This window comes from Erythrolamprus reginae, chromosome 2 (assembly GCF_031021105.1).
Source record: "Erythrolamprus reginae isolate rEryReg1 chromosome 2, rEryReg1.hap1, whole genome shotgun sequence".
In the NCBI taxonomy this organism is placed as follows: Eukaryota; Metazoa; Chordata; class Lepidosauria; order Squamata; family Dipsadidae; genus Erythrolamprus; species Erythrolamprus reginae.
The window spans coordinates 279,424,410-279,443,163 of NC_091951.1; the positions used below are offsets into that span (position 1 = coordinate 279,424,410).

Here is an 18,754-nt window from a genome sequence, read left to right on the forward strand (position 1 = left end):
CGCCCTGTCCTCTCCTGCCTCCTACGCCGATGTTCCCTGCTGCGACGGAAGGCAGTCGCTTGGCTAGGGAGGCTCGGCCGAAAGCGGCTGGAGCGGCAGAGCCGAGCACGCCTTCCACCCAGGGAGTCCTGCCCTTTCATCCCCGCCGACCACAGGGGCGAGGGGTGGGGATGAAGGGGCAGGACTTCCCGGGCGGAAGGCGTGCTCGGCTCTGCCGCTCCAGCCCCTTTCGGCCGAGCCTCCCCGGCCAAGCGGCAGCCTTCCACCGGGAGGCTCAGCATTCAGTCAGTCGTAGCGCTGGCTGTCAACTTTTCTTTTTAGCACTGGGGAGGCAAGTCAGCTCCTGCCCAGTTTTAAAAAGAAAAGTTGACAGCCAGCGATTGTTCCGCTGCCGCCAGCATGGCCTGGCTGGCAGCGGAAGATGTAACGGAGCCCACGGGGGATTCGCCTTCCTCCCACCCGCAGCCGAGACTGATTGTGGGCTCCTTCGCAACCTCGGAGAGCTTCCGGGGCATGAAAGCTCACGAAAACCAGGAAGCTCTCCGAGGTTGCGAAGGAGCCCACGATCAGTCGGCTGCCGGCGGGAGGAAAGCGAATGCCACGGGGCTGGGCTCGGCTCCCCCCTCGGCTCCCCCCCTTACCAGCCCCGCCGCGGAAGGCTCCATTCTGTTCCCTGCCGGCCCGATTGAGCGGCCGGCGGTCTCCATTCAGGGAACAGAATAAAAAAAAATTTATTTTTTAATATTTTATTTTTTTAAATAATATTTTTTGAAAAACCGCGTTGCAGTGTTTCGCGCTAATCGAGAACGCGCAAGTCGAGGGACCACTGTATAGAAATTAATAGTATTTGCTCTATATCCTATGCAACTCACTTGGTGAAATTATCATAAATTCCTGTTACTCCTCACCTTCCTTATTTTAGAATATGGAAACATCTTCCTCTAGAGAAGTGTTTCTCAATTATTTTATGTTATGCCCCCCCCCCAGGAAGAAGTAAACATTTCACCCCCCACCCCCCGACTTCAATTCTCCACCGGGACGATTGTTTGCAATATTCAGCATGCTTTCACTGAAAAATCTCAAGCGGCTTATGAGTGTGATTGGGGTGTAATGTGTTTAAGTGACATCTTAATTTATTTGGCTTCATGCTATCCGCTGCCAACATTTTTAGACACAGTAAACATACCGGTCTTTTGTGACCCAACGTAGTCACAGTGAATCCAAGTGCTACATATGCTTCGTCATATTTCTTTGTCTTAGCTTTCAGGAGACCTAACGTTTCTCTCATTATTTCCGTCTCTCTCCTCCTTTCTTTTCATCCCTATTAAATATTTTTCCATGCACTCCATATCTCCTGCTCTGTGCTGTGTGCTATTGTTCGGTGCAAAAAACTCCTACTCCAAAAAAACACATTCCCTGGGGTCACGCACCCCCTCTTGCACTGCTTGGGGGGGGAGAGAAACACTGCAAGTCTAGAGATTGCTGAATTACAACTGTATTGCCATGGTCAATGCTGACAGACAGCCACATATATTATAACCATAAGAATGGATATTTAAACAACAACATATAAAATCAATGTAAGTGTCAAAGAAAAAAAAACAAGATAAATCAGAGATCCACAAACCAATTATCAATCATTGCCTCAGACTGATTCCAGAGGACCTATGAAATTTATTTTTTTTATTTATTTTATTCGATTTTTATGCCGCCCTTCTCCTTAGACTCAGGGTGGCTTACAACATGTTAGCAATAGCACTTTAACAGAGCCAGCATATTGCCCCTACAATCTGGGTCCTCATTTTACCCACCTCGGAAGGATGGAAAGCTGAGTCAACCTTGAGCCGGTGATGAGATTTGAACCGCTGACCTTCAGATCTACAGTCAGCTTCTGTGGCCTGCAATACAGCACTCTACCTGTTGCAGGTAGTGCATAGTACTGCATAGATATATTTCATGGGTGATTGTAATCCTGTAATTATCTTTCACATTAGTTAAAGTTATTTTAATGAAAAACACACTGAAATCTTTTTGCATGTTATGGGTCTTAACCTATATAAATTAACAATATTGATTATTTAATTGATATATGATCTTTCATCCACAGTCAAGAGAAAGGTATAATGTCTATCTTCTATTTGCCTTTGGATTCAGAAACAAGATGCAATTCATTGAGAGCAGCATAATGGGTTACTTGGATTAATATGAAAGACTGACATAAAATCAAGTAGAAGAAAGAATTACTTTAATTATTAATGATTCCTGTTGTTTATGATTCAATTAGGCCTAGGAGGAGATAAAAAACTATTCTGTTGATTCTAAGAAAATTTCCAAATTCCAAAGTTGGGATCAATCTTGATTATTCCAATTCGAAATTCATAAAAATAGACCAAAAGCTGTTAACAAAAAATAATTTTTCGAAAACTTCAAAAGCTGCATCTTATGCATTTCTGTACATATATAACTTCTAGAGTTCTAGAATTTAGCTTATATTTCTAAAAAAAAGTATTTGAAAACTAAATAATTAATTTTAACAGTGATTTAACATGATAGTAAACTGAAAAAAGCTTATATGATCCTCAAAATGTTAAATATAAAATGATATTTTAAGCATTTAAAACAACAGTAAACATTATCTTTCTATGATCCCTGAATAAGGGCACACATTAAATTATGTATTTCAAAGTATAAAATCATATTTCTTAACAATCTTAAAGATTAGTATCTGACTATTTTAGAATGTTAAGCATTATTCACTGGGAAGTGAAACGAGAATTTGACTAACAAACATAAGCCATAAGAATGTACAATATGTTTATTCATGCAAAATGTTATGGTGCTGAAACCTTACATGAAGTGGCAATCTCATTTCTTTTCAAATGCAAAATAATTTGAATTTTTATTGAGCCCAGATATGCTCTAAAACTTACTTCTAAGCAATGCAAAAGCTACAGACAAATCCTTGGACAGAAACAAGCTAAAAACAGACATAGGTTTGGTAGTTCTCAATATTCTAACAAATAGTTTTTTGTCTCATATCAATTTAAAAAGACTTTGGTGATAAAATACTTCTTAAAACAAATGGTAACTACAACATTGAAGGCTGAAATCTACAGGTATCCAGCAATCACACACTGTAATATTCCTGCAACCGTTTTTCATAATTTGGGTAGTGCTGCCTAGCTTGATTGCTCATCAAAAAGTCATATTGCAACACTTTGCCTTAGAATTGCAACAGTCTGAAATGTTCCCATCCATAAGCTGAGAACCTGATGAAGCCAATGTCCAAAAGGACACATTAGAAAAATGATACTAGAGGGCTTGAGTTGTGCTGCACATAGATTCAAGTGAGAAAAAAAACTCAAGGTGTGTAAATGTGTTGTATGTCAAGGTATCAGGAAAACAAACCTCAGTAGGCATTTCTACCCTTATAAATTAGAAATTATGCAACATGTATAGATTCCAAAATAATGGCTACATAAAATGAAACAGGGTCCAACAAAACTGATATTGGTTTTCAAGGAAAGTACCTAGTAAATAAGGAGTGTACATAAGTGTCCCAGGGAGCCTTCCGTCCATATCCTAATGTTCCCTTTTTCTTTTATTCATTTCATGTATTCAAGTTATGTATATACAGTATTCCCTCAATTTTTGCGGGGGATGCGTTCCGAGACTGCCCACGAAAGTCGAATTTCCACAAAGTAGAGATGCGGAAGTAAATACACTATTTATGGCTATGGACAGCATCACAAGCCATCCTTTAAAACTTTAAACCCCTACATTACCATTTCCCATTCCCTTAACAACCATTTACTCACCATTATTACTGGCACTCACCATTGAATAAGACACTTAGTGATCCTGATATTTATAAACATAATTATTTATTAACAATATTTTTTTTTATTTTGTTATTTATTTGCAAAAAATATTAGTTTGGTGATGACGTATGACGTCATCGGGCAGGAAAAACCGTGGTATAGGAAAAAACCTGCAAAGTATTTTTTTATAAATATTTTTTTGAAAAACCGTGGTATAGGCTATTTGCGAAGTTCGAACCTGCGAAAATCGAGGGAACACTGTTCTTATATGTATTATCTTATATGAGATAGACTAAATAAATAAATAGTTATCCAAATACAGACAAAATATCATTGTAAAACATTTCCAAAGAATTCACCGAGGGGAGGAGGCAGATGGGACCACAGAGCAAATGCACTAGGTATTTCCGATACCTTCATGTTAAGATAGAGGGCAGGTGTCTCCTTTACAGGTTCTGAAAAGAATCTGTCTCGATCTGTACTTTCTAAGTGCTGTATTTAAGATCTGGAGCAGAAACTGAAGCAGTTTATATAAATCAGCTACTCTATTCTCCACCTTGGTCCATTTCTATAAGGAATTTGGGAGCATACAGATTGCTGCTTTTATTTGTTTGTTTGTTTGTTTGTTTTGTCCAATACACAATAATACACAATGAGGGTTATAGAGGATATAATCAGGTAGAATGTATTAAAGGGGGAATAGAGGAGAAAATAAATGAGTGAAATATAACTATGAGAGAATAGCAGAAAAAGATATAGGTATAGAAGAGAAGATGTATGAGATATAGGAGAGACAATAGGACACTGGACGGTAGGCACTCTGGTGCACTTATGTACGCCCCTTACTGACCTCTTAGGAACTTGGTGAGGACAAGCATGGATAGTCTAAGGATAAAGTGTTGGGGGTTAGGGGATGATACTACAGAGTCCGGTAGTGAATTCCACGCTTTTACAACTCGATTACTAAAGTCGTATTTTTTACAGTCAAGTTTGGAACTGTTGATATTAAGCTTGTATCTGTTGTGGGCTCTTGTGTTGTTGTGGCTGAAGCTGAAGTAGTCTTTGACAGGCAGGACGTTGCAGCATATGATCTTGTGGGCAATACTTAGATCATTTTTGAGGCGTCTTAGTTCTAAGCTTTCTAGACCCAGGATTGTAAGTCTAGTTTCGTAGGGTGTTCTGTTATGGGTAGAGGAGTGAAGAGCTCTTCTGGTGAAGTATTTCTGGACATTTTTGAGGATATTAATGTCAGAAATGCGGTATGGATTCCAAACAAATGAGCTATATTCTAGGATGGGTCTGGCGAAAGTTTTATAGGCTCTGGTAAGTAGTGTGAGATTGCCAGAGCGGAAGCTATGTAGGATTAGATTAACAACTCTTAAAGCCTTCTTGGCGATGTTGTTGCAATGGGCTTTGGCACTTTTATGCAGCCCTCCACTTCCTTCTCTGTTTTATATTAGGAATGTGACTGTTTTGGTTTTGTTTTGGGATTTGTTTTATATTTTTACAACTTCCTCAAAACTGGAAAGAGGCATTTTATTTTAATTGCTCAAACACCTCCAGAATGTACATGCTTAACAAGCTTCTTTTAAAAGAATGTAATATTTATGCGACACATAGGTTGTGTCTGATTTAGACAAAATGCTATGGTTTCTCAGGGTACCAAAAGGTAATATTCAATTACTGTATATGATATATGATTTTCTTTCCCAAAAGGAAGCCACTGATATTCTAAATTTGGTTGAAATCATTCTGCAATCAACAGAATATTACCAACTTTAATAATTTTTCCTCATGATATTCAGGAAATTTTGTTAATTAATTTATTTGATGCCAGGATAGCATGCAACATCATCCATAACAATTACTCAAGAAAGTAAAAGAAAATTGGGGGAAAAAACCCACATTTTTGTGTAAAGGTAACTAATTATAATTATCTTTAATTATCTGATTTATTTTTTGTCATACACTACTATGCATCCACACTATAAAAGGCCAAACTGGGAGAAGGTGGAAGGAGCTTCGCCATTTAGACTGATGCAAATAAATAAAGGCCTGCTTTTATTTGAATTATTGATGCACTTTGCATTGGTAATTTGATTCAGAAAAAAGGAATTGCCTAAGAAGCATCACATTCAATTTGATATGCCAAATCAATTATTTATATAGATACACACACACACACACATACACAGCATACATTTTCCTTAGCCACTAGTAGGTGAGAGTAATTATTTACTTCATTTAACTTTTATTCTTGCTTGTTATCCAACCTTTTTCCATACAATTATTTTTCAAAAAGCTTGTCTCCCTTTATCAAACATTCATTCATAAAGCTTCATTTAAAGGAAAACTGTTTACAGAGGGCATTGTGAAAAAAAAATTATTACCGTATCTTTTAAACAGATCTGGTCAGCATTGCTTATTCCTCTAAATGTATTTTTGAAATACTTTCCAACCTCTAATGTTCTAGGGCAAATACCAAGAATTAGAAAATCAATCAATTATTGACTACCAGGGCAGGAAATTAAAATAGAAACAGTACAACCAAGAGTAGAATAAATGTGAACAATATCCTCCATGGACTTTACCCTTGAAATCAGGGGCACAGAGAATACCATAAATATTTTTCATTTAGAAACACGAGAACACTACAAAGGGCACATCGGGTAAAAACGCAACAACTGATGCCACTAAATGTAATAAAATAAAATCTTCATCTCCAAATAGTGATAGGAAAAGTAGAAATCAACCAAACTGACAATGGAAACGAGTAATGCAAAATAGCTTCTTTATCAGAGTTTAAGCCACCAGTTTGCATTCCCTCAGGAATAGAAGTTTCCACAGGAAGGACATTATTTCCAGTTCTTCACTCACCCTTCCTGGAGCAAGTAGCAACACAAACACCTTCTCTTGGGATTTAACTGAAACATGAGAAAGCTTGTTAGGGAAGCTGCAGTTCACTGCAAAAATTATAATACAACAAAACTAATGATATTCATATACAATCCTTGACCACTTTATTTGTAAACTGATGCAAAACCATAACAATCCAAAACTTGAATTTGTCCAAAACTCTCTTCTCCTTTGAAAGAATACCTTGTCACCTGGAAATCTTGACCTCTTTTGTTGGCTATGTGCAAGGCCACAAGAATTATTTTTTAAGCGTAGTGATTATCCACATTGGCGTTCATGGAGATGAGCTCTTGGCTACTTCACATTTTTATTATACATAACAAATTACAAATGAGAGTCATGAGATTTGGATAGTGTGCAAATAATTATAATTAAAGAATGAAATATATTTTAAATTAAATTATTTTTTCGTTAAAAAGATAAAGGTTCCCCTCATTCCTGACTCTAGGAGATGGTGCTCATCTCTGTTTCAAAACCGAAGAGCCAACGCTGTCCGAAGACATCTCCATGGTCATTGGCCAGCATGACTAAATGCCAAAGGTGCAGGAAATGCTGTTACCTTCCCACCAAAGGTGGTCCTTATTTTTCTACTTGCATTTTTTAGATGCTTTAGAACTGCTAGGTTGGTAGAAGCTGGGATAAGTAACAGGAACTCACTCCATTACGCAGCGCTAGGAATTCAAATCGCTGAACTGCCAATCTTATATATTATTTTTATTTATTTATTTATTCATTCATTCATTCATTCATTTATTAGATTTGTATGCCGCCCCTCTCCGAAGACTCTCCGAAGACTATGCCGCCCCTCTCCGAAGTTTTAGCTAGTGAGACTATATTAATCTGATTGAAGTTGCTTGGTAGATTATTCTTCTTATTAAGTGAGGAAACAGGACTCCTTTTTGTATTTTTTTAATTAGTACTTAGAGCCTAGTAAATTACTTCTCTCTTACTATAGAGGAAAGCATGAAAGCTAGGCAAGAGAAGCTGATATCGTGGACTATACCTGTTGTCAGGCCGAAGCCATTTTAGTTGGGGTCTTTGACCTGACACATTTTATAGTATTTCAAAGTGCATTCTTTACTGTGGGAACTTGGAAGGGGGAATTGCATGAGGGCAGTCTGTATGTAGCCATAACAAATTCTATCTAGTCAATGTAACCCTCTGTCTTCACACTCCTGCACCTGCACAAAAGGTGATGGGTGGATTCTTGCCAGGTGGCATTTGAAGATTGATTAACATGATGGACTTGGGGGTGTGGGGACTAGGGCTTGAACTTTCAACTGGGTGGAGAAACCCCGGAGACTTCAGATTCAGGTTTCTCCCAGATGTGCCAACATGGCTCTGCTAATAAGTTGGAAATTTGAGGAATACTTTGCTGACACTCCAATTTAAATTTCGATGCTATTTGGAACCCTGACATCTGTTACATATTCAGCTCTAAATATTTACTAACCTGTAAATTCACTTTGATCAGCAATGATCAAATAACTGACATATATTTGTTTCATAAGGATACTAAGCATGCAATGAAGAAAAAGACATCAGAATCAAACTGAATAAATGTTCAGTTGATTGTAACATAAAGGAGTAATTATGGAATGTAACTGAATTTTTATTATAATGAAAAAGATATTTCCAACTGAAAATGTTGAGCAGAACTGATACTGGTTTCCAATAGATTTATCAGAAGAAATTAAATGAAGTCCAAGGTCTGCCACTGGATAGCTAAATAAAAAATGCACAAGAGTGATTCCCGAGCACTAAGATTCTGCCTTCATTCAAAAAGTATGAGTGCAGGTAGTCCTCAAGTTACAACAGTTCATTTAGTGATATTCAAGTTACAACATCATGGAAAATAGTGACTTATGACCATTTTTCACACTTATTATTGTTGCAGCATCCCAGTGATCATGTGACTAAAATTCAGATACTGGACAAATTGCTCACATTTATGAATTTGCAGAGTCCTCAAATCATGTGATCACCTTTTTGCAACCTTCTGATAAGAAAAGTCAATAGGAAAACAAGATCCACTTAACAACCGTGCTACTAACTTAATAACTGCAGAGATTTACTTAACAACTGTGGCAAGAAAGGTCATAAAATGGGAGAAAACTCATTTAACAAGACAAATTTAGGGGATCAATGGCAGTCATAAATTAAGGATTGCTTGTATATTAGCCAGTTGATTTTAAGAAATGAAAGACATTTTTTTTCAAATTACAGAGAACATCATATACTTTCTTCAATAATTCTTACTGTAATATCTGCATTTTTAATTAAGTCTATATTATGAGAAAGAAATGGAAATAAACTTAAAACATTATCCATTTAACAATAACTTTAGCAAATAAGGAACTGTTTCTTTTGGCAAGAATTGTCCAGAGTGACTGAGAGTTTTCCTGGGGACAGAAGTTTTAATTATTCTAAGGAATGGTAAATTTATTTTAAAAGGAAGGAAATTATTTTAATAAAAACTGCAAACTCATTCCATTACGTTGGCATAATATTTTCACAATGTGAAATAATTCTGTTTTTAAAATTTCAGTGCAAAAGTATCTGCAGAATCCAACAATTTCATCAAAATAAAATCCTACCCCTATTCACACATGCACGTGAAAGCATGACAATCACACAAAAGGGATGGAGTTGCATCCTAATGGCACAATGTCATTTGTCCCCCTTGTTTTCCCCACCCAGACTCTTCTGCATCAGTGGGATATGAAGATAATCAAAGTAATCCCAAAGTCTGGTTGGGCAGAGAGATTAACCATATTTTACAAGAGATCTTCCTGTTACGTACAGTTTCCAATTTTAATTTCAGGTTTTAGTTTTAGTCTGTTAGTCATCTTGTCTGCTATTTCGTTGGACTTTATTCAGTTATACCATCTCAAAGAAACTTATGAAATAAATACTTAAGGGATTCTTGGAAATAAGGTCATTAAAAAAGATACGTAAAATTTTTGCTCATCTTCTAGATTCTCTTCAACTCCAATGACAATGTTCACTTAAAAGTTTCGTCAACAAGTTATGTGGATGAAAAAGCAATTTGAACTTTGGGTGAACGCCTAACCTAAAGTTGTCTTATGGCACTATGCCCTTGCCTATTAAGCAGCTGGGTAGAATCCCCAATTACATGACTCATTTGAATCGACCTACTGAACAATTCTACCCAGCAACCAGTATTGTTTCTTTCAAAGTATCTGGAAATTCACACTAAATTTAACTGCTGATTTTAATTCCACAGAACAGTATAAAGTTTGCAATATGAATAAGAAGAAGCTACTACATATTCTCAAAAAGAATACAAATTTGTTGTAAGCCACCCTGAGTCTCTCAGGAATGGGTAACATGCAAATAAGATAGATAGATAGATAGATAGATAGATAGATAGATAGATAGATAGATAGATAGATAGATAGATAGATAGATAGATAGATAGATAGGATGCCCTGAAAAAGAATTATTTGTAGTGCCTGTGAAACTGGTTAATCAAGGTTTAAAAGCAAAGTGTTTCCTGACATTGTTGCTACAGACCTGAAGCTACTGCACATCATTTTAATGGCATACCGACGAAACATCCTCAGCAGATCCACAAAATACAATGTAATATAATACTGTATCAGATTTTTAATCAGCTTATGAGACTATAAATAGTCTATGTTTATATTCAACAGTGGACAAATTAAGCGAGAAGTATTAGAAACAGTCAATTAACAAGATTTTATCAAGTAGAAGCAAATAAATTTGTACTCCAATATAAATACATTCATTTGCGGATTTAATAGTTTGAATCCCTAAATCTGTGCTCATGTCAATCAGTATGAATCTGCCCACAACCTAATATGCTGTACCAAATTTGCTCATCTGATAATCTAGTTTTGAATCTGATACTTGGGGTCTATGAATTTCCAAGCGTATTTAATTAACCTCCCCCAACTCTCCAATCTAGGCCCCAATGGAATTTTAGTGTTAATATTTATTATTTTACTAATTATAAGCTGCAGACAAATTATTGGCTGAGGAAGGTTGCTCTACCCATTTACCTGGGAGTACATCACACTGAACTCAATGAAGCCTGTTTTTTGTAAGACAGGCATAGGCTAATATGGTTAAGGCTGTCTTTTGACATGGGGCCAGGCCAGCTTAATGAAGCCAATGTTTTGGAGTTGCCGGCCTGGCCCATGAGCGCTGCCTCTGCTGGGCACTCACAGTGAATGGTGTGGAGGGAGACTTTAGGGTGCCGTTAGAAACTTTTGCCCAGCTGCAGAAGCTATTCCTCCTTGTCGAGCAGAAGGTTCGCTACACCATTTATGGCTACCGAAGCGCCCGCCAAGAACAAGAACTGACACAGCTGCCCCACCCCACCTGTCTTCCTTCTCTTCTGGACTGGGAGCAGCGTGCAACTGGAAAAACACTCCCCATCTGGGGGAATCGATCGAGAGGGACCACGCATGTTCCCTGGGGTCACATGTGCCCCACCTGGCATTGCTCTGTAACCCCTATTAAACTTTCATATCATTGTAATCCATTGACAGTTAATAGCTCTGGTATAGCTTCAGATTAAATTAACCACAGTAAACAAGTAAAACAAATTGAAACATCCACTTTAATAAAAAATAAATTAGCCAATTAGCCAAAAATGTCGGATAATGCAGACTGTATGTGGCTCGCCCACCCACTTCCCTCCTCGGCTCTCTCGTTCGCTTGCTTCCCTTCTCAGCTCTTTCGCTCGCTCACCCGCTTCCCTCCTCAGCTCCCCGTCACGGCTACCATGTTTGGGGGCGTGTCTGGGGCACGTGGAAATGCCTACAGCCACGCGCCCAAGCAGCCATGACGTTGGATAATCTGGAATGTCGGATTATCGAAGGACAGATAACTGAAACTCTACCATAATTCTCACTTAGTAATGGGACTCATAATTGGGACTGGCAATTCAGCTGTTAAACAAAGCGGTTGCTAAGATTTTAACTGTGAGGTTTGTTTGTCCCAAAGGATAAAAGTTGGGTAACTATGAGGATCAGTGTTCCCTCTAATTTTTTGGGGGGCCCCCCCGAAAAGTATAGTGTCTGAGCGGCAGTCCCTTTGGGACTGGGCGGCACAGAAATAATTAATAAATAAATAAACAAACAAACAAATAAAAAACCCACCCTGTTTTGCCTCAGAGAATTTCAAAATAAAATACTGTACTGGGTGTCTATAACAGTGAGCTCATAATAGGGCAACTCTATCAATATCAAAATGCCACTTAAATAGTTGAGCTAGTTTCAAACTAGATTTTGATTTTCTTTCTCTCTTCCTTACTCCCATTTTTTTCTTTCTCTTTTCCTTCCAGTCTTTTTTCTATCTGTTTCTCTCTCTTCCTCTCTTCCTCTCTCTCTCCTTCCCTCTCACTCTTTCCCTCTCGGCTTCTGGGCAGGTTTGGAAAACTCTGAGTTGATGATGATTTTTAAGTGAGCGATTGCTCACTGCTCAGCTTAGAGGGAACTATGATGAGGATTGGTCGCAAAGTTACTTTTTCGTAACTGTCATAACTTCAAAACTTCATTGAATGAGACAGCAAGTTCGTAATGCTTTTCCAAAAAGAAGACTGTCAAATCTCTGCACACATCCCCTGGAGTCCACTATCTCTGTATGTCAGTATCAAATTTCTCTTACATTATATTTCTTAATAATGAACTAGAGCCAACCTTCCTGTAACTTTAATAACACAGAAATATGGAAAGCATTCAATTAAATGTCAACTGCCCTGATGTAGCAGCAAAAATTAAAATACAACTAATGTTCTACAGGGCAGGAAAGCTGAGTGTGCTGAAGATACCAGATGAAATCATACAGGGAAAGAAAGCTCTTTTACTGGAATCCTCCTGTGTAGTGACTAGCCATCACATTCTTCCTTCCAGCAGAATGAGATTGATTACAATTAAATACCTTCAAATGCAGCAGCTCCCGTACCCCTACATACACACAGAGACCCAAACAGACACACACATATTACAGATTTCTGATGGAGAGGGGTTGGCCAATGGTGCAGTGTTACGGTGTGTCCCATGCTCAACAGTAAGCCCCGAATCCCAATTGTTTGGAGACCTGGAACTGAGTTAGAACCAGGTCAAATACACCTGGAGGGGCGTTGAAGAAGAATGGAACCAGTCACTAGTCTACCAGCATCAGCACTGTTTTGATAGAAGACGAGCGGATTTTGAACTGGATTGGATTGAAATACAAAGAGTTGGACTTAAACTGCAAGTAAAAAAAACTATGAACTTTGTGAATTGTGAACTTGACAAGATGGAGGCTTGTATCTATGAAGAATTGACTGGGATGAAATCAGAGGTGAAAAGAAAATAGAAATGAAGCTGGATCATAAAGAACACTTAGAATTTACAATGGTGGAAAAGGAAGAAAATGAAGAACAAGGAGCTTTTACACAGATGAAAACGGGACTGAAAATAAAAAAAACAGATTGATGATTACACTGGGATTTACAGTGATTAGGAAAGAGTAAGAAAGGAGCATTGGCATCAGGATAAGCAATTAAAAAATAAGGAAGGCAATAAGGGGGTAACTAGGAGGAATTGAAAGTAGACTTACACAGATAATATACTTAAAAGAAAGAAAAAGAATTTGGGGGGAAAAGTTATTCGCATAAAAATAAAAGAAAGAAACAGAAAAAGTTAAGAGAAGAAGTTGGAAGGGAAAAACCTATCAGAAGTGGAATTTTTGAGACACCAAAAGAGAATGGATGAAAGGTGAAAGGTCAATAGAAGGGAGGAATTAAATTATTTTACATTTAATTTTAAAAATGAGTAATAAAATTGAAAGGGAGATATGACATGGAAAAATAGATCTAAAATTTAGGGCATTCAGAAATGAGAGAATTTTTTTTTAATGATGAGTAAAGTTATAAATTGAGGTAAGGGAGCACGGCCTAAAATTAAGAGGAACAAGAGATAATGAATATGTCTGGAAGATAAGTTATAGCAACTGATTTGGAAGAAAATTGAAAATTAAGTGTGGTTAAACCCAAATGACAAAATTAGGAAATAAGGAGGCAGCATTAGAATAACTATAGATATACTTAGAAGAATGTATGTATGTATGTATGTATGTATGTATGTATGTATGTATGTATGATTAAGGGAAAAGGTGTATGTTTCAGAGTAGCACCAATGTTGGTATGAAGTTAGGGTTTTGAATTGCTTGTCTGGTAGCTATAAAAATGGATCACAGGTACTCAGGGAAGGAGGAAGAGGAATTAGAAAGAAAGGGGAGAGAGGGAGGATGGAAGTAGGAGAGAGGGAGAAAGAAGGTAGAGGGAAGAGAGGGAGATAGAGGGAAGTAATATGAAATATAAGAGGAAAACAGACCGAGATAAAAGTACAAAAGATGCAAAATTTAGGATATTTGTTTATGGCATTTCGGATAGAAATGTATAATTATATATATATTGATATTATGGTATATGTATGAATGTTTATATAAGGATGATAAAAACATAAAAAATTCTTTAGATATATAATGCGGATTTCTTTGCCCCTCTAGAAAGACACTTCAAGAATCTCTGGATTCCATTTCCCTAATCACTTCAGAGATTGTTCCGAACAATGAATGAAAAAAAGAAATAGTAGTTTGTCTAAATACAATCTAAAATACAACCTTTGTAATTGTATTAGCGCAACTCCTGATTCTTTCCATATGTTGTTTACTGTCCCCTTCCTTCTTTGAAAAAAATGGGGGCTTAAGTTTTTCAGCTTACAGTGGAAATACAGTGATACCTTATCTTACAAACTTAATTGGTTCGGGGACGAGGTTCTTAAGGTGAAAAGTTTGTAAGACGAAACAATGTTTCCCATAGGAATCAATGGAAAAGTGATTAATGCGTGCAAGCCCAAAATTCACCCCTTTTGCCAGCCGAAGCACCCATTTTTGCGCTGCTGGGATTCCCCTGGGGCTCCCCTCCATGGGAAACCCCACCTCTGGACTTCTGTGTTTTTGCGATGCTGAGGTGGGGTTTCCCAGCGAAGGGAGCATCAGTGAAATTGCAGCATCGCAAAAACACCGAAGTCCTCGAAACCCCACCCCCGAACCTCTGTGTTTTTGCGATGCTGCGATTGCACTGATGCTCCCCTCACTGGGAAACCCCACCTCCGGACTTCCGTTGCCAGTGAAGCGCCTGTTTTTGCACTGCTGGAATTCCCCTGCAGCATTACAAAAACACAGGAGTCCGGAGGTGGGGTTTCCCATGGAGGGGAGCCTCAGGGGAATCCCAGCAGTGCAAAAACGGGTGCTTCGCTGGCAACAGAAGTCCAGAGGCGGGGCATCCCAGAGGCGACGGTGGGTTTGTAAGGTGAAAATAGTTTGTAAGAAGAGGCAAAGAAATCTTAAACCCCGGGTTTGTATCTTAAAAAGTTTGTATGACGAGGCGTTTGTAAGACAAGGTATCACTGTATACTCATTCATGTATTTAAATGGAGAGGTCTTGAACTCTCAGACTCTGAGCTACAATAACCAGCATCAGTTAAAATGGGCCAGAAGATTACTTCCTCAATGTATGGGTTAACAGTTTCTTGTCTTTTTTTTTTTTTACATTAAATAAACAGAAAGCTTGTGCAGAAGGAGAGATATGTCTTTGGCCCACTGGCACTGTTTACTTCAGCCAAATTCCAGAAAGCATTCCCAATTACAAAGGCCGTTCCTCTAGTCTCGAGAAGGAAAGCAGCAACTTCACCATTTCAACTCTGGAAAAATATGGGGATTCTAAGGCAGGCAAATACTACTGGCTTCCCCTCCTTGTAACTCTCCTGCTTTCCTCTGATTACTGTCTGTTCATGCAAATATCTGGTAAGCAAGCATGGCAAGATACCATATTTTTCGTAGTATAAACCGCACCTTAGTTTTGGGGGAGGAAAATAGGGAAAAGAATCTGCTTACCAGACATTCATCTGGCTAGCGTCCTTAGTCTGGTCAGTTTCAGCTCATTATTTTATCCCCTAGTTAGGGCTTTAAAAAAGAGAGTAACAATGAAAAAGCTTGCAAGCCAGTAAGAGCTGGGAACATCATTAGCACCACCATTGTTAGGGTTGGAAAGAAACATTGGAGCACGTAGAAGAATGGAAAAAACCCCCTGAAAAGACTTAGAGCTCGGGAAACATTCTTCACAGAGAGTAACAATGAAAGAGCCTGCAAGGTAATAGCTGGGAAGATAGTTAGCATCTAGTTAGGGCTGAAAAGAAAAGTTTCTTTTAAAACAAGCTACATTCAGAGTATAAGACACACCCAAATTTTCAGCCTCTTTTAGGGAGGAAAAATATACCTAACAGGATTCTTCTTTATTGGAAACCCAATGAATTCTCTAGAGAGCGGGCAGACCGCTGTCCAGCTGGGGGAAAAACAAACTGGATTTCAACTGCAACTTATACTCATAGCTATGCAGCTGTGGAGTAAGCCCGTTGGAGAAGAATTGTTCTAGGGGTCTTCAATCCAGGTAGTTCCTGACTTACAACAATTCATTTAGTGACCGTTCAAAGTTATAACGCAAACCTCAAAAAAGTGACTTACAACCATTTTTTCACACTTACGACCACTGTAGCATCCCTGTGATCAAGTGATTTACATTGCGATGCTTGACAAACCAACTCCCATTTACGATGGCTAGTGTCCCAGAGTCACACGATAAGAGCTGGGATGGCGCAGTGGTTAGAGTGCAGCACTCCAGGCTACTTCAGCTACCTGCTAGCTGTAGTTCAGCAGTTCAAATCTCACCACCAGCTCAAGGTTGACTCAGCCTTCCCTCCTTCCGAGGTGGGTAAAATGAGGACCCAGATTGTTGGGGGCAATATATGCTGACTCTGTAAACAGCTTAAAGAGGGCTGTAAAAGCACTATGAAGTGGTATATAAATGCTAAAATGTCCTCTTGATACTTTCCAATACACCAAGTCAATGGGGAAACCAAATTTAACAACCGTATTACTCATTTAACAACTACAGTGGTTCACCTTTAACCCAAGAGTAGGCAAAGTTGGCTCTTCAATGACACGTGGACTTCAACTCCCAGAACTCCTGAGCGAGCATGCCATTAAAATGATCTGCAGTAGCTTCAGGTCTGTTAGCAACAATGTCAGGAAACACTCTGCTTTTAAACCTTGATTAACCAGTTTCATAGGCACTACAAATAATTCTTTTTCAGGGCATCCTTTCACATTTGTTTGCTATTTTGCCTGCCCTGACTTAACCAATGTGGTAAGAAATGCGGCAAAATGGGGGGGGGGGGAAATCACTTAACAAATGTCTCGCTTAACGACATAAATGTTGGGGCCCAACTGTGGTCACAAGATGAGGGCTACCTGTAAGCTCCCGTCGGTTGACCTGAGTCTGTCAACCCTTCCACAGCCCCAACACAACCTTGTGGTGACCAACTCCCAGCCCTGCCTTGATTTATGCTTTACTTGTAAACAACTATTCCCCACACTGTGCATGGACAGTTGAGGGACAGGTGGGGGAGGGAGACAGAGAGAGGGAGAAGGAGAGAGAGAGAAGGGGAAAGAGGGGGAGAGATGGAGAGAGAAGGAGGGAGAGAGAGGGGGAGGGAGGGAGAGGGAAGGAGAGAGAGAGATAGGGAGAGAGAGGGGGAAAGAGAAGGAGAGAGGGGGAGAGGGAGGGAGAGGGAGAGAGGAGCAGAGAGGGAGAGAGGGAGAAGGAGAGGGGGAGAGAGAGGGAGGGGAGAGGGCAAAGGGGGGAGAGAGGGAGAGGGGGGGAAGGAGAGGGGGAGGGAGAAGGAGGGAGAGAGGGAAAAGGGGGAGAGAGGGAGAGAGGGGGAAGGGGAGGAAGAGAGAGAGGGAGAGAGGGAAAAGGGGGAGAGAGGGGGAGGAAGAGGGAGAAGGGGAGAGGGCAAAGGGGGGGAGAGAGGGGGAGGGAGAAGGGGGAGAGAGAGGGAGGGAGAGGGAGATGGGCGGACGAGCACAGGCGAGCGGGAAAGCAGGTGACACAGCAGGGACGCCGCTGAAGCGGAGCGGGCAACCAGGCAACGCCAGCCAGCCATCCTTTTGCGAAGAGGGCAAGGAGTGAATAAGTCGAGAGTGGGGCGGGTGGGGGGTGAAGCGTGAGAGTGAGCCCCCCGCCCCGTCCGGAGTTGCCCCCCCCCCCTCGGCGAGTCACCTGGATGTGGCAGGAAATCTCCGAGTCGTCCAACAGACGGATGGTGCATTTCATCTCCTGGCTCAGCGACCTGATGCTCGAGCTCCGGAACCGGATCATTTTCATGGTCCTTCTGCCCCCTCGCCTCACGCACTCGCAGGGAGCGAACATGCACCGCAATCCCCAGCCGGGGGGCCGGCGGAGACCAGCCCTTGCCGCTGCTTCGGCCCCTCCTGGCCCGGGAGGGAAACCCCGAAAATGGGAAGCGACCCAACGCCCGCCTCGTGGGCTGGTGGCGGGCAACTCAGCCCCGAGGAGGCGGCGTCGGCTCCCGTTGCTGCTGTTGCTGGGCGAACATCCCGGGGAGGGAGGGGGGAGGAGGAGGAGGAAGGGGCTGCTCCGCTTGCCTCGCCGGAGGGCGGCTAGTCCACCTCTCGCGCTACGGAGGGCTGCCGGGGAAGGCGCGTGGCCGCCGTACGCGCGAGCTCCGGTGGCGGGGAGGGAGGGAGGCTGGTGCCTTGAGGGCGCGAGAGGCGACGGACTGGCGAGGCCCCTGCTGGCTTGCGCGGCTGCGTCAGGCTCCGCGCTGCTCTCCTCTCCCGCCTCAGCGGCATCCTCGGCTCGCCGCTGCTGCCCCTCCCGCAGTCGCAGTCCCTCCCGCCGAACCTCCGGCGTTTCCCCCCTGCTTGCTTCGCCTGCCCTGCTTTCCCGTCTCTCTCCCCCCCCCCCCTGTGCCGCCTTCTTTTCCCTTCCCCATGGTTGTCCGGGTGCTTTAACCACAACGAAGCTTTTCTTCAACGAAAGGTTGTGGAGGGTCCAGGCAACCCTGCCCCTGCTCTGCCATTAGTAACCGGCGTTTACCTCACGCGTCCTCTTGCCT

General features: G+C 40.8%; 1 protein-coding gene across 1 annotated transcript in view; it reads right to left on the reverse strand.

Moving 5' to 3' along the window:
• FRMD3 (FERM domain containing 3) overlaps positions 1-18,429 on the reverse strand; it is a 97,957-nt gene extending 79,528 nt beyond the window's left edge. The window contains exon 1 of the mRNA XM_070742728.1: positions 17,896-18,429. Coding sequence (XP_070598829.1) covers positions 17,896-18,045 — 150 coding nt within the window. The 5' untranslated portion in view covers positions 18,046-18,429. The remainder of the gene's footprint in view (positions 1-17,895) is intronic.
• Between the last annotated feature and the right edge of the window lie 325 nt (positions 18,430-18,754).